General features: G+C 50.1%; 1 protein-coding gene across 1 annotated transcript in view; it reads left to right on the top strand.

Moving 5' to 3' along the window:
• Positions 1-15,319, top strand: part of KCNQ3 (potassium voltage-gated channel subfamily Q member 3) — a 310,000-nt gene that overhangs the window by 269,687 nt on the left and 24,994 nt on the right. Inside the window, exons 6-9 of the mRNA XM_060611348.3 lie at positions 73-183; positions 1,799-1,894; positions 3,213-3,307; positions 10,208-10,234. Of these exons, the coding sequence (XP_060467331.1) occupies positions 73-183; positions 1,799-1,894; positions 3,213-3,307; positions 10,208-10,234 (329 nt within the window). The remainder of the gene's footprint in view (positions 1-72; positions 184-1,798; positions 1,895-3,212; positions 3,308-10,207; positions 10,235-15,319) is intronic.

Raw genomic sequence — 15,319 nt, 5'->3', positions numbered from 1 at the left:
AGGCCGACAGGTGGAGCTCAGCTGACTTCCCTCTCCCCGCGAAGGCTCATGTCTGACTTCTTCTCTCTTCAGATCACACTGGCCACCATTGGCTATGGAGACAAGACGCCCAAAACGTGGGAGGGCCGCCTGATTGCAGCCACCTTTTCCTTAATTGGCGTCTCCTTTTTTGCCCTTCCAGCGGTAAGTGCCTTCAATGTTTACCCTAGAGTGACACGCGGGACCCCCTCCGCCGCCCACCCGGCCCCAGCTGAACCTCCCAGGTGGACGCTAGCCCCTGAGACCCCCTCAAGTCCACACGCCGGGCTGTTCCAAGTCCAGTCCCCAGGCTGCCTTCTCTAAGCTCAGTGAGTCCCTCCCTCCTCTGGGCCTGACTCTGCAAAGGCATCTCTGACCCCATGCTGCCTCCCCCCCGCCCCCGACCGCAGACTGTGAGCTTCCTGGGGGCTGAGATTATATCTCCCACCCACGTTTTCCCCAGCTCCTTGCACGTGGCAGGTCCTTTGTCAATGTGAGCTCCCTTCCCTTATCCTGTCATTTTGTGTCCTGGCTTCTGTAAAAACAATTCATTTCCCACCAGAGTGAGTCTTGACCCGTGATAGAATAACCCACCAAAGCCCAGCGCCCATGAGCGTAACAGTAGCAACAGTCCTAGAAAGCACTTGTCGGACTTACCCTGTGCTGGAATCGTGCCAAATGCTTTACCTACATCATGTCTTTTAATCTTCATGACAACATCGTGAGTTTGGTGCGGTGTCTGTCGCCATTTTCCAGATGAGAAAACTGAGGCTCAATTAGGTCAGTCAGGTTTCCACAGTCACAAGGCTCTTGGGTTGTGGGTTCTGTCTCTTAATCGTGAGGCTGGAAAGAAACTTCTTAGGGAAAAATCGCCCTTCCTCACCCCCCCACCCCGCACCCCGGTTCATCTCCCAGCCTTCCTCTTTAGTGATACTCGTCCTCCGTGGTAGCCCCACCTTGTCTGTTTCTCCTAAGCTCTCTGACCTTGGGCATATGACCTTCATGAGTCTCAGTCTCCTCATCTAGAATAGGTTGGGGGCTGTGGGGCTGCCACAGGGTCTCCTCTAACTTGAAAAGGGCGTGGCTTCTATCCATGTAATCCACGTGTGAGGCCGACCTGGACACCAAAACAGGTCACAATTCTGGGAACTTCCGGTAGAAGTCTTAAGGGACAATTCCAGCACTAAAATATTTTTATTATTTCTTTAACATTTACTTATTTTGGAGAGAGAGAGAGAGAACGAGTGAGCACAACGGGGGGAGGGGCAGAAAGAGAGGGAGACAGAGAATCCAAAGCAGGCTCCCTGCTATTGGCTCAGAGCCCATTTCGGGGCTCTAATCCACAAACCATGAGGTCATGACCTGAGCCAAAGGCAGATGCTTAACTGACCAAGCCCCCCAGGCGCCCCAAGCGGCTAAAATATTTTTAAATTCCACTCAACATTTACTGGACATCTGTTCTGTGTCATACTTCTTCTTACTAAACAGCTCCTATACATGATTTCACTTTTTCCGTAACAAAATTATGAGGAAGGTACTATTAGCCCACTTCCCGGTACAGGACGCCAAGGTGCAGTAGATAAGTGACTTGCCCAGATATCTCACCACTAGAAAGCGGCAGAGTCGGGAACTGAAGCCAGGCCTTCCTGACACCGAGATTCCACTTAACCCAAAACCTACTCCCTGGCAGAGAAGAAGGGGGTCTTTGTGGCCCTGGGAGTGGGGGTGGGGCCCCCAGAGAGGCCAGCGGGGCTGACCCGGGCCTGACTTCTCCCTCCAGGGCATCCTGGGGTCGGGGCTGGCACTCAAGGTACAGGAGCAGCACCGGCAGAAGCACTTTGAGAAAAGAAGGAAGCCGGCCGCTGAACTCATTCAGGTCTGTCTGTCCTGGGGATAAGCCGGGTCGGGACTGAGCTCATGCATCTGTGTGGGGGCCGGGGGGCTGTGTGTGCTTGCACCGCAGTGGGCGTGCCTGGGACTGGGGACAGAGCCCAGGACCGTGCTTGCTTGTGGGCGGCTATGGGCGTCCTGTCTGTGTGGCACCAACATGACAGTCCCAACGTTCTCCCATCCACGTTTGAAGACAAGCGAGAAAGAGACATGGGACTCCGAGAGGGACCAAGGCATCAGCTGTTTTACTAACCGTATTGGAAAATTTGACTCTGGGTCCATACTAGGCTTCTCCTCCTCCTACTTCCCACCCCTCTCCTGACCTAGGGACCCACAGGGAAGAACAGACCTAGAGTCCAAGGACTTAGCTCATCAGCTACAAGGAAATGTGGCCCCTCACATCTGCCAGTGAGGGAGAACCCGTAAGCCAAGACAGAAAGAGTTGCCTTACGTGTGCCCAGTATGGGACAGCGGGCCATTTGTCCTTCCCAGTAGACCATCATGCACCAGTGGATGTTGGACGCCTGCCAGATCCATCACTCCTGCCCTGTGGGCTGGATGTGGGGAGAATAGTGAGAGGTGGGGAGAAGGGTAGACGTGTTCCCGCTTAAACCTCAGAGGGAGATTCTGCTTCATGGTGTTGTGGGTTGTTGGGAGCACAGAGAAGAGGATGGTGAAGTCCCCCAACTACAGCTACGTGGGACCGAACGTGTGCCTACCATGAACCTGTGTTACAGTGAACCCTCGTGTACAGATGGTCTCTGCAGGTCTGTGGGTCTGACACCAGATGGTACACGATGTTATTCTACGTAGTGAAGAGTCCAGGCCAGTCCCAGCCTCTAAGGGTCTGTTCCGTTACCCCCCAAGCCCCAGACCATCATGGTATTCCTGAAGTTCTAGTATATTCGAATCAAAACCTCATCTCCCAGGCCGTCTCTTGCACCCAAAGTGGCACAAAGATAGTGTGCACCCTCCTACCTGTCTGAGAAGGCTCAGGGAGCCTTGCAGCCAGAGTAAACCCTGCTCCTTCTGGGGATTCTATGCCCAGCCCCCTCCTCTCCTTCCTTCGCATTTCTCCACACCCCGATGGCCCCAGTTATGCCTCCAAGATGGTGGGTCAGGGAAGGTTTTCTTCCCCAAGGAGCTACAAAAAGCCAGGAAGCCTGGCTTCTCTGGATATTACCTCAATTGCATATTTAAACTCTTAAGAGTCAGGGGCTTCACAAATGTTTTAATCCTGTGGGATTCTGTGTGAGTGTTTCAGTGCTGTCTGGTCATTCCAGCCCCTCCCTTCTCCTCCTCAGGCTGCCTGGAGGTATTATGCTACCAACCCAAACAGGATTGATCTTGTGGCAACGTGGAGGTTCTATGAATCGGTCGTCTCTTTTCCGTTCTTCAGGCAAGTGACCACCTATCTGAACGCTCAGGGTGTGACTGACCATCCCCGCCGTGGGTCTGTATTTGTGCCTGTGGGCTCCGTAGTTTCTCGGAGAACAGGGCTTGGTTCCCAGACTGCGCCACACATTCGAATCACCTGGGAGCTCAAAAAACTCCCCCAGTTCACGGGCCACACCCCAGGCTATTTGATCAGAAATGCCAAGAGTGGAGTCCAGGGATCAGTACTTTTTTAATGTGTATTTATTTTTGAGAGAGAGAAAGAGAGAGTGCGAGGGGCAGAGGGAGAGGGAGAGAGAGGATCTGAAGCAGGCTCCGGGCTCTGCATTGATAGCAGAGAACCTGATGCAGGGCTCGAACTCACAAACCGTGACATCATGACCTGAGCTGAAGTTGGATGCTTAACTGACTGAGCCACCCAGGGCCCCCCAACGTCAGTAATTTTAAAGCTTCCCAGATGGCCCCAGTGTGCCACCGGTGGTTACCAACTGGACAGTGTGGAGGGGCTGAGAAGAGAAGGTTCGATCATTGTTTGAGCAGGGCCGGGGTCTGAGGAAGTGGGAAGCCCAGGCAGTGGGCCTCGCTCACAGTTCTGGATGCTTCCCCCGCCTGGCCATGGCCTGTACACCCACAGACCGTTCTAGATGCTGGGAACAGGCAGGCGGAAGAAGCAGCAGGAGGAATCCTCCAATGACCCAGAGATGTCGTTTTGTGTTCTTAGAGGTGGTAGATTAAATTAAAGGCCTCGGGGGGGAAAAAATGAAAAGCGTTGCCCACAGCCAGCACCTGTAAAAAGGAAGAGAGAGAAGTTAATAATCACTAGATATCCAGTCCATCCAAGGTATCTGAGTTCGTACTTCAACCAGCCCTCCCAGGCAGCCTAGGAAGCAGGCCAGAGGATCCCAAATGTTAAGAGGCGTTAAAATCCGTGGAGGACGGATGTCTGGGTGACTCACTTGGTTGAGCATCTGCCTTCGGCTCAGGTCATGATCTCACAGGGCATGAGTTTGAGCCCACGTTGGGCTCTGTGCTGACAGCACAGGGCCTGTGTCTGGTGTTCTGTCCTCCCCCCTCTCTCTGCCCCTCCTCTGTTCACACTCGCTCTCTCTCAAAAATAAATAAACATTAAAAAAATCAGTGGAGGGCTCTGGGAGCTCGGGTCCTATACCCGCCTCCAGCCATTTCCATGGTGCTGGCCTAATAAAGCATCTTGGACAGATGCCCCAAGGCGAGTCCGACAGCGTGGCTCACGGTCCCCTCCCGGGGACAGGCTGAGTGGTCGGGTCACCAGGCTCCTCTCACAGGGGGGCGAAGCTGGGGCTCAGAAGCTTGGGGCATTTTGGCCGATGTCTGCCACGTCAAGAAGCCCCCAAAGCCCGTGATCTCTTCACTGCCTGGGCTACTGAAACAGACTGTGCTTCTCCAGGGGGTAGACGCTGCTGTCCTGAGCCAGGAGTTTACGCGTGTGGAAGGAATGCAGAACTGCCGTTGGATTCCTGGTTGGGAGGGAGAGTAGAGGGACCCCGAGCCTCACCCCTGAGCTGGGCCCTGCTCTGAAGCCCGTTTCTGCCACAGGCCTTTGGTTTCAGGGATTCTAGTGCGACCCGGTCACAGCCAAGTGGCCCTCTCGGTCCCCATCCCACCCTCCCACCCACCTGTCATGGGACCAGCAACCAATGTCAGAACCCAGCCTCACATATCCCCTCACCCCTATCGCCAGATTGCGGTACAGATTTACAGAAATTCAAGAGACCTGGGTTCTTCTGGCTCGTTTCCCTGCATAAAACCTTCCAATGGATGACCGTGACAAGGAGAATAAAGTCCAAAACCTGACCATGAGCTGCAGGGCCCTGAAAGCTGACCCCTGCTTGCCTTCCGTCTCATTCCTGCAGAGGCCGTAGTGGCAGGTGCAGCTTTCTACTCCGGGCATCCAGTCCACCAATCACAGGTGACCAGCAAAGGAATCTAAACTTGATCCTGAGGGCAGAGAGAAGCTGCTTGAGCCCGAGTATGGCATGATCAGATCTGTGTTTCAGGAAGATGACAGGAAGGGTGTGGAGGCGGGCTGGACAGGCTCAGGATTCGAGACAAGGAGACCGGTGAGCAAAAGAGTGCAGGATTCAGGGTGAGAGCCAGCCGGGGCCTAGCCCAAGGTGGATGCTTCAGAAGGACGGTGGGTGGAGGACCAGAAAGGGAATAAGAAGAGGGGGGTATCTCAAGGAGTTATGACGGGCAAAGGAGTCAAGGGGATGGAAGAATCAAGGCTTCCAGAAACCAGCGATGAAGCTTGGGTTCCTAGGCTGCGTCTTCTTACCTGTCATTAGATCCTTTGGCTCAGGTGATGGCCTCCACGGTTCTCTTTGATTCTAAAATTCTGTTTTTGCCATCATCATTTTGGGTCGGGGATGACATCAGTTTTCTTTTGGGTCACAAGAGCCTTCGCAGGGGCAGGCAGCCTCCCTGGTAAAGGACAGAGTGACCTTGGACTTGGAGACGATGTGCAACCACACTGAGCTCAGAACCAAGATGCTTTCTGTTTGCTGGGCAGCCCCAGGTCTTGGCAACAGGCCTATTCTTTTGGGTTGATTTATTATAAATAAGGCATTGTCCTGGCCGTCAGAGACTCGGAGGAAGATGCTGTGTCGCAGGGCTGCTGTGATAGGGGAATGGCTTTTAAACTGAGAGAGAACACTTCTTTCTTTCATTCTTTCAAGGACAAAAGTATAAAGTCACTAGCAAGACTTAGCAAGTCCAACCAGAGTCACTTAGCAACCGTTCTGAAACAAGGCAGTCCCTTGGGAAAAAAATGTCCCTGAACGCCAACCCCCTCCATACGTTCAGCGGTAAAGGTGATAATTCATTGGTGTGTCCTCACCTGTCCCCTATAGGTTTTTTGTCTCTTGTTTATGCTTTAAAAACATATTGAGGTATGTTTCATATGCTGTAGGAGGGTCTCACACTAAAAAGTACCCCTTGAAAGTAAACAGTTTAGTGGTTTTTAGTGTAGTCATGAAGTTGAGCATTCATCACCAACTGTCTCATTCCAGAACATTTTATTGCCCCAGAAAGAAACCCTAAACCCATTAGGAGTTACTCCTCTCCTCCTTTCCCCCAGCCCCTGCAAGCTCTTGCCTATTGTCTGTCTCTATTCTACCTATTCTGGACTTTTCATATAAAAACGAAATCTCATAATATGTGGTCATTTAAGTATGGTTTCTTTCACTTAGCATGTTTTCAGGTCTCATCCAGGTTGTCCTATGTATCAGAAATTGATTCCTTTGTATGGATGAGTAATATTCTATTACAGACGCTCTGTTTTGTTTATCCATTCATCAGGTGACGCACATTTGGGTGGTTTCCACTTTTTGGCCATTATGCTGATGTACTCGTTGTGTGGATATAAGTTTTCAATTCTCTTGGGCTTATACCTGGGAGTGGAATTGGTAACCCTCTGTTTAACTTCTTGAGGAACTGCCCGACTGTTTACCGTGGTGGTGGCATCATCTTATATTCCGCTGAAAGACTCGGAAGAATGATGTTATTTAGCCCAGCCCTAGGAGTGGGGCCGTATCAGAGTTTCCGGCTCAGTGCAGTCCTCTGTGAATTTGCAGGATATATCTGTTTAGGCCTAGCGCTGATGGATGATGGTATTGCCTTTTTGGTTTTTATTTTCTGTTACTATTTAAAATTATAAACTCATCGCTTCTGAATTAGAAAGAACTTCAGAGGGCTATGAGTCCAAGCCCAGATCTTCTGATTTATTGGCCCATGGAGACTGTGTCTCCTTAGTGCAAGTAGGCAGTGGGAGTCTGAGACGGTACGGGGAGGACCTTAGAGGATGGTGGTTGTACATTGTTATGTGCAAGCACAGATGAGGGCAGACATTAGAAACTACATGTCGAGGCACCTGGGTGGTGCAGTCGGTTAAGCGTCCGACTTTGGCTCAGGTCATGATCTCACAGTTCGTGAGTTCAGAGTTTGAGCCCCACATTGGGCTCTCAGCTGTCAGAGCGGAGCCAGCTTTGAATCCTCTGTCCCCCTCTCTCTGCACTTTCCCCTCCTCCCCAAATAAATAAACATTAAAAAATTGGAAAAAAAAATCCCACATGTTGCCTTCCATTGACAGGGAACCTGCATGCCGTTTGGTTCCCTAAAGACAGTGGTAGAATTATCTACGGTACATCTGTGCCAATGTGGTCCCCCTAGCAGATGTGACTTTTGAGCCTCTGTCTGTTACTCATGCAATTGAGGAATTACATTTTCGATTTTATTTCATTTCAACTTAAATAGTCAGATATGACCAGTGGCTACCATTTTGGACATTGTAGCTCTAGAATCATTAGACATTAGAACTAAAATGGAGATAAGACTTAGGCCCCACATGTAGAAGCCTCTTGACCAAGAAGACCCAGTTAATTTTATGTATAACCAGAACCTTTTCCTTTTATGACCAGCGGCAAGATCACTAGAGTGCCTAGCAATGGAGAAGGGGGGCACATCCAGTCATCCTTGCCTTTGGCCAAGTAACATGGGTCTGCTTTCATACATGCTAATTCATTGAGTCTTTAGAATGCCCTGGAAGAGCAGAAGAAGAGGTAACTCTATTTTCATGTGCAAAATATTATAGGTGAAGAATCCAGAGCAACAGTGAGGTTCATTAGCTTGCTCAATGTCGCCCCCTAGTAAGTAAAGAGGAGAACCCAGGTCTTATGCCAAAGCCCATTGTTATCTCTGGGAAGACAGAGTTTTTCAGGGAGAAAGTTGGGTAAAAGTAAGATGAGACAAGGGTTACTGGGACAATAATACCTATTTCTGAAGACTCTTGTCACGAAGGTCAAATTGAATAGGATGTGTGGAAGCACCTTTTACAGCACCTGGTTTACAGCAGGTGTTCAGTCTCCTCTGGTTGAGTCTGGCCCGGAAGGAAGGATTGGTGTTACAGCAGGAAACGAAGACACTAAGAACCCATAGGAAGCCACTGCTAGCGACCACAGGGCTGAAACACCCTGTCTGGAATGTGGTTACAGATCTTTTATTTCTTTATCCCATTCATTCATCCATTCATTCATTCATTCATTCATTCACCAAGCCCTTACTGAGCCTCTCTCAAGTGCAAGTATTGTGTTTGGCATTGGGGATGTAACAGGCAACAGAAAGGGGTCCACTGTGCTGATCCTGTCACAAGGTTGATGGAGACACGAACGGGGAAGTGGCCCCTGGATGTTTATCGTTTGGGGGTTGTTGGGGCCTTGAAGCCAGCTCACAGGGAATAAAGAGTGACATGAAATGAGCATGTGGGGACAGGAAGTGCACATGACAGCTGGAGAGTAATGTGGGGCCAGGGCATTTTCCTTGACAGGAAGGGTCTAATGGAGAGGGATCAGTGTGGATACGGGAGGAAGGAGAAGGACTGGAGGAGAGAGCAGGCAGAGGCGTGGGTTCTGAAGCACGAGTGGAGGATGGGCACGAGTGGAGTGTGAACCTGCATCCGTGTGCTCAGAAGGAAAGCCCAGGGCGCAGGGCCAGGTGTATGTGGCTGCTGACCTGGTGATGGGACCTGGGGAAGATCTCTCTCAGTGAGAAGTGAGTCAAATTCATAGCCTGGGAGGGAAGCCAGAGGCGGGAAGTGTGACGATAGAGACGGCATGGAATCCTTGTCTTGGAGAGTGAGGAAGAAATGGGGGGGGGGGGGGCTCTGTCTCTTTAACACTGCTCCCCACGGCACCCCAGCGCACCTCCTGGCCTCCACCCGCCCCCACCCTTTTCTTCTCCTCTCAGTGCTCTCCCCACCTCCAGAGTCAGACATCCAGAGCATTCTAGAAAGGCAGAGCACTTTCTGTGCACATGCTTCAGGCAGAGAGATGGGCCCAGAGGAAGTGACCCGCCCAAGGCCACCTGGCACTAGTGGGGGAGCTGAGCCATGAGCTGGAAACCCCCCAGCTGGTCCCTCTGCTTCTCTGCCATGATGCTTCGTATTCTCTCCCCATTTCTCCCATAGTCCACCTATTCATTCAGTATTTATTGTGCATTTACCATGTGCCAGGGTATGGGGTGATCAGAGCACAGTGCCGTGTGCAAAGAGATCCGCTCAGCCTAGACCCTGGGGCTTTGGGTAAGAAACTCCAGGAGGGACCCCTCTGGCTGGAATTTGAAGGATTAGCAATACAGTTCTGGGCAGAGCCTGGGCAAAGGCTCAGAGTCTAGAATGTGCGCATACCCCACGTGGCCTCGTGGTCAGGACGGTGAGCTTCCCCTGGGTTGGAAGCCTGAGTCTGCTACTTCCTACTACTTCCTACTTCTGCTACTGTAAGACCTTGAGCAGCTTTCTTAACCTGTCCGTGCCTTAGTTTTGTCAGCAGGGAAATGGGAACGATAATACCATTTCCCTCATGGAGTTGTTTTGAGGATTAAATGAGTCGATCTATAAAAATAACTTAACATGGTATCTGCCTAGTAATTATTTCTCAATAAATATTAGCGATGATGGTGGTGACGTCGACTATGATGGCGTGGTGGTGACAGAGCGATGGGGTGTGTGGCTGCTGAGTGACGAAATTCCTGGTTTCCTGGTCTGTCCCCACCGCTACACAAATCCCCTGAGCCCAGCACAAGGCCTGGGCCAGAGGAAGTGCTCAGCAGCCATGCTCTGGGTGAGGAAACGAACGAGCGGCCCGGAAGAGGCCCGAGAATGCAGAGCCACACCCTTGCGGCAGGGCCTGGGGTCTGGCTGGGGAAACCCGCTCCCCTTCACTGGGTCCCAGGCGCGTTCACCATCTTGTCCTACGGCTCCACTGAGCACCGCCATCTTCGTCAAAGGGAAGCTTCAGGCACATCGTGGGGGAGAGGGGAGGCTGTTCGTGTAATTTACACTTTCTTTATGTTTTTCTTTCTCATCCCCTCCTAGGAAAGAACAGCTGGAAGCTGCAGCCAGGTACGTTTCTGATCACGAATCGCCTTCTTCCCACCACCATGGCGGGACAGAGGGTCCGGTTCAATATGGCGGAGGGCCCCGGGGCAGCATGCCGGTTATGAGGCAGAGTTTGGGGCTCGCTGCCGTCGCTGACCACCATATTCCTCTGCCGTTTCCATGTGAATTTACTCAAGGACAACTCAGCTGTGATCACAGCCACAGCCATTTAGTGAGCAAGACGCAGTTCTGTGCCTGGAGTCCCGCCTATGTTTGTCTCATTTCGTCCTCACAACCGCAGTGTAAGACAGTCCCGGGTACCCCCAATTGTGGGTTGAGGTTGAGGCTCAGGGAGTTTGAGTTATCCCTCTTGGGTCACACAGCTCTTGAGAGGCAAGATCAACATTCGGACTCAGGTCTGACTATTAAGACCACATTCTTTCCATTAGACAGTGCTTCACTTGCTTCTTGGGTTCACACACGGCTCCTCAAAAAGTGAATCAAGACTAATTCATGATCCCCAGTAAACCATGCTCACTACAGACTGCTGCAGAGGCAGGTTGGGCTTCTGGATTATGAGCACTTGTGTGCCCCTCCCTTCTCTCTCCCTGTCAAGATGTCACAATATCAGGGACACTATGGACCCTGCTCGAGACTGTAAAGAAAAAAAGATACCTCTCACAAACGTCAGTTAAGTTATATATTTATAAATATAAATAACTATAAATACAGATGTCATTTAATCTATTATGTTGAGCAACTACTTGTGAGGCCTTGCAGTCTCCTGGACACTAAGTTCAACATCTGTCCTTCTAGAACTGACAGAATTCAGGTAGAGAGGGTAGCAGGACCCTGGGCCACATGATAGGGGGAATACTTGAAAACAGTGACCTTTGGGAGGCTGAGTCAAATCCTCTTGAATGGAGTCCATGATGGGGCCCCATCCCAGACATAATTCCTCTTAGAAGAAACAGTGACAGACACAGCAGTTAAATCACATACAGAACAGCTAGGACTTCCTGGCTCTTTTGTGCGTGTTTTCGAAAGGATGGAGTGTTTCTTGCCTGGACCTGGTTTGGACTGTAGGGACGTTGGGGGAGATGGTAGAGGAGGGCAGGAATGAATGACAATGACCACGTCCGGGGACATTTGCTAGAGCAGCTGCAGCAGGTCACAGAGGCAGGCGGGAAGACCTCAGATATCTTCTCCCAGATACATGTGTAGAAGCCGAGGCGCCCTTCGTAGAAGAGGGCAGACTCACCCCAAATTGCGGGTCTCAAGACTGCCAGAGGGGTACTTGTCCTCTCCTTCTCTCGTGACCAACAGGGTTTTGCATCCTGCATCATGCAGGCATTGACGCTGTAACTGAATTGCCACATCCACCTGAGAGCCTTTTCTATACAGACTGAACAAGATTCAGCCAAATTGCATTGGATTATGCGCTTCTGGCTTCATGAGAGCCTGGGTAGATGCCTTCTGAGGCTTTGCTAGGGATGCCACCCCGGTCCTCAGAAAGGGGCTGTCTGGAGTCTCAGCAAGCTGTTCATGCGCCTCTCCAGAGCTCCGTTAGGGATGCAGAAGGAAAACGTGTTTCACGATTTCTCAGGGTGAGAGTTCCCAGGTGTTTGCTGGCTCATCCTCCCCGGGGAAGAAGAACGAGGTCAGTTACATAAGCCACTCCGTCCCCCTCGTCCGGGCTCAGGCACAAATATTTTGGGTTTGCACAGCAAACGGGTTGGCTGACAGATTGACAGGTGAACTACCAGGTGTGATTACAGCCGGGAGGCCGGGCGTGAGACCTAGAGGATGTTACGGGTGAACTGTCGACGGAGACGTCAATTCCCTGACCCCAGAGGGCAGGGAGCAGGGTGAGAGAGTGGTCAGCAGGGGACACGTGCATGCGACGTTTGCTCACTGATGGCCATTTTCCACCTTTGTGTTAGCGTCTTCAACAAGTTTCCTGCTAACTGGTGTTTCAGTCTTACTCATTGCTTTTTAAATAGCCAAAACCAGATTGGAGTTCATCTCCTTGTCCCCTCCAAGCATGGGTGGTCCACACTTCTGTTTATTTGTTGGGCTGATGTAAGTGTTCTGTTCTCTGTGACTTAACATATCTCGGTTCTGCATTGGGGTAAGAAAAAGGAAGTTCGTCAACTTAATGGAAAGAGCTCAAGCCCATGGTTGCTCACTAAGCCTGCCCCCCCACACACACCTCAGAGGGTCGACACAGAGATGAGCTTCTCTAGTCCTGAGGACGGGGCCATGTTTGACTGCTTTGATTCATGCAGACTTGTTTGAGGAACCTTGGTCCCACTGACTTCCCACAATGGCTGGGAGGTTGGCTTGGATCATTTTATGCTTCTCGGGATCTGTGATTCTGAGGCTAATCAGAAGGAAGAGAACCAGCTTCTGTTGTGGGCTTATGAGGAGCTGAGTACTTTTCCTAGGTTGTCTTAATTAATTCTTATAAAAACAGAGGCAGCTGACACACACACACCCTCACCCCTTTGTACCACTCATGGTGCCCCAGGTAGGACTCAGAATTTCCCTATGAAAGCTTTTGTTTTGTATTTAGTCAAAACTTGATCTCTCGTCCTCTCTAGACCATGAGCTAACACGGAGCCTGAAGTATAGGGGGTTACCCCCCCCAAATATTTGCTGAATGAATAAATAAATGACTTAATGAAGGGAGTTTTGTACCATCATTTTACTTGTGTAGAGACTGAGCTCAGGCATTTAGTTAACTAGCACCTTAGCCAAGCACAGAAGTAGCCAACGTGGGGATTTGGAGGGTGGGTCTGTGTGACTGGACCAGATAGTATCAGGCTGCGGCCCACTGCGGCACATTGGATTGCCATGCCCTCCTTGTACCCAGGGGTAGAGCGTGAGCTCAGTGAGTCTCACAGACACATGAACTTGGCATTTGTTCCCTCTTGGCCAGGATCTCCTATCTCATCTTTTCATATAGCTCAGTCCTTCACTTCAGTTGGGACTCTGTCTAATGTCACCTCCTGAGAGAGCCCCTCTTTGACCCTCTACCCACACCCCATCAGTCTCTATGCCCTTAATCCTACTTCATTATCGTTGTTAGCATTGATGACTATCTAATATACTATGTATTTGTTTCTCGTTTGCCTTCTGTACTAGATAAAATGCCTCCAAGGGGTTGGGCTCTGTTTTGTTCACTGCATTATCTCTGGCACCTAAAACAATGCCTGGAACACAGCCTGAGACATGGTTAGCTTTCAAGAGATATTAACGCACTGAAAAAAGTGGGTGGGTGAATGGGTGGATGGATGGATGGATGGACAAACTCTTATTCTACAAGTGTCATAGACACAGTCAAAACTACCTTGGACTAAGAGGGAAATGAAATGGCTCACATAGTCACCCAACGAAGAGGGTGAGATCCCCAGGAAACAACGAATGGAAGTCTTCTGGAATTTCTCTTTTCCTCTCTCATCCCCACTTCTCCTTTCTGATCTCACTCTCTTGCTGCCCTTCTGCATACTGATGACGATGCGGATGCAAGCAGCCCCATGACCACCTATTTTTCCCTCTTTCTGTATCTGTCCTTCACTCATCTCCAGTTTGAGAAACCCCAGGGAAGCACTTAGATTGACCCAGTCTGGGTCACATACTCATGCCTCGGACAATCTGTATGACCCAGAGAGAAAGAGGCTACTGCTGGCCAAACTCTGGGTCCTGTATCCACCTGTTAGTGTGGGTTCAAGACGCTATGATCGACAGCTCACAGTAGAGTCACTTGCTTGAAGTTGGCAGGAATCAGTACCCCAGCAGAACAGTGTCCTTTTCCCCAGCGTATCGGGGACGAAACACAAAGCAGACAAATACGAAGCTGCCCATGACAGGCATAAATTCCACCTGAAAATTTTCAAGTGCCTAAAAATAATACTGCATTAAAGAACATCAACAGTAGACCATACTGAGGCTCATTTATTCTATGGATGATTCCAGAAAAGACTGGTAGTTTATGGTAGGAACATCACTTTAAACATCAATTGCAACTATTCAGTAGACATGCAGCAGAGCCGATAATTAGAGGCATTTGTCTCATAGAAAATCGTGTTTTTGTGAATTTTCAAAACAGGTAACTGTGTTGACAGCAACTGCTTGCTTGAGCCATACTGTTTACTTTGTATTTTCAAACAATTCAATCTTAACAGCGGCGTCCGGGACTCAGCTCTTCTGTAGCCATCTTTGGAGAGGGAGGATGTTCATCCGAGCCATCTTCTTTATCTCCTGTCTTGTTATATCCTTCCCATTGCAGAGCTCTCACATTTAGTAGAGGATCATCCTTTGAGTCAGAGAATTTAAATACAATCACAAGAATTTATGAAGAAGGCTTACTGCTTGCCAGGTAAAGGTCTCAGCACATCTAGCCCTCATAGCTGCCCTGATAGGGAAGATAACTATTTTGAATCTCTTTTTTTATGGATGAGAAACCTGAGGTTCAGAGAGGCAAGTGATTTGCACACGGTCCTGCAGCTAGACGGTAGCAGGAACAAAACCGGATCTGGTTCATCTGGCTCCGTGATGTGTGGACCCAGCCACTCGGCTGGTAGTTTCAAGTCATTGGGAACAGTTAGGTAACTGTAGTCAGTCACTGCGGGTGTCCCCTTTGGCTTGTTTTGTTTTCTTCTACTCTTCCTTGGCTCTCTGTGGCTGGAGTTCCTGCCATGAGAGGAGGTATATTTCACACGTTACTTTCTCCCTGTGACGTTGGCCCCATGAAATTGATCTCACAGGGTGACAGATGATGTGGGCAATAAATCTCTTTCCATGCCCTAGAATCGAAGACTGTTAGAGGTACGCGGGAATTTAGAGATCAGTGAATCCAATCCCCTAATTTTACTGATGGGAAAATTGTTACCGAGAGCAAAATAAGAGTCTTGGACACAATTCCATAGCTGTTAATATTTTGTCCCGCTGTGCAGTCCCTGAAACACTGGTCCCAGGCTGCAGAGTAAGATTTGGACCAATTTTGTTTAACCCCAGAGTGATCCCCAACATGCCCTGAGGGCTTAGTCTCAGTTTTCTTTTTGGAATATGGGGGAGTGTCTCTGAATTATGAGCTAATTGGGAAAT

The sequence above is a fragment of the Panthera onca genome, chromosome F2 (assembly GCF_046562875.1).
Source record: "Panthera onca isolate mPanOnc1 chromosome F2, mPanOnc1 haplotype 2, whole genome shotgun sequence".
Taxonomy (NCBI): domain Eukaryota; kingdom Metazoa; phylum Chordata; class Mammalia; order Carnivora; family Felidae; genus Panthera; species Panthera onca.
The sequence above is the reverse complement of the archived record's forward strand: the minus strand, read 5'-3'. Positions and strand labels throughout refer to the sequence as shown.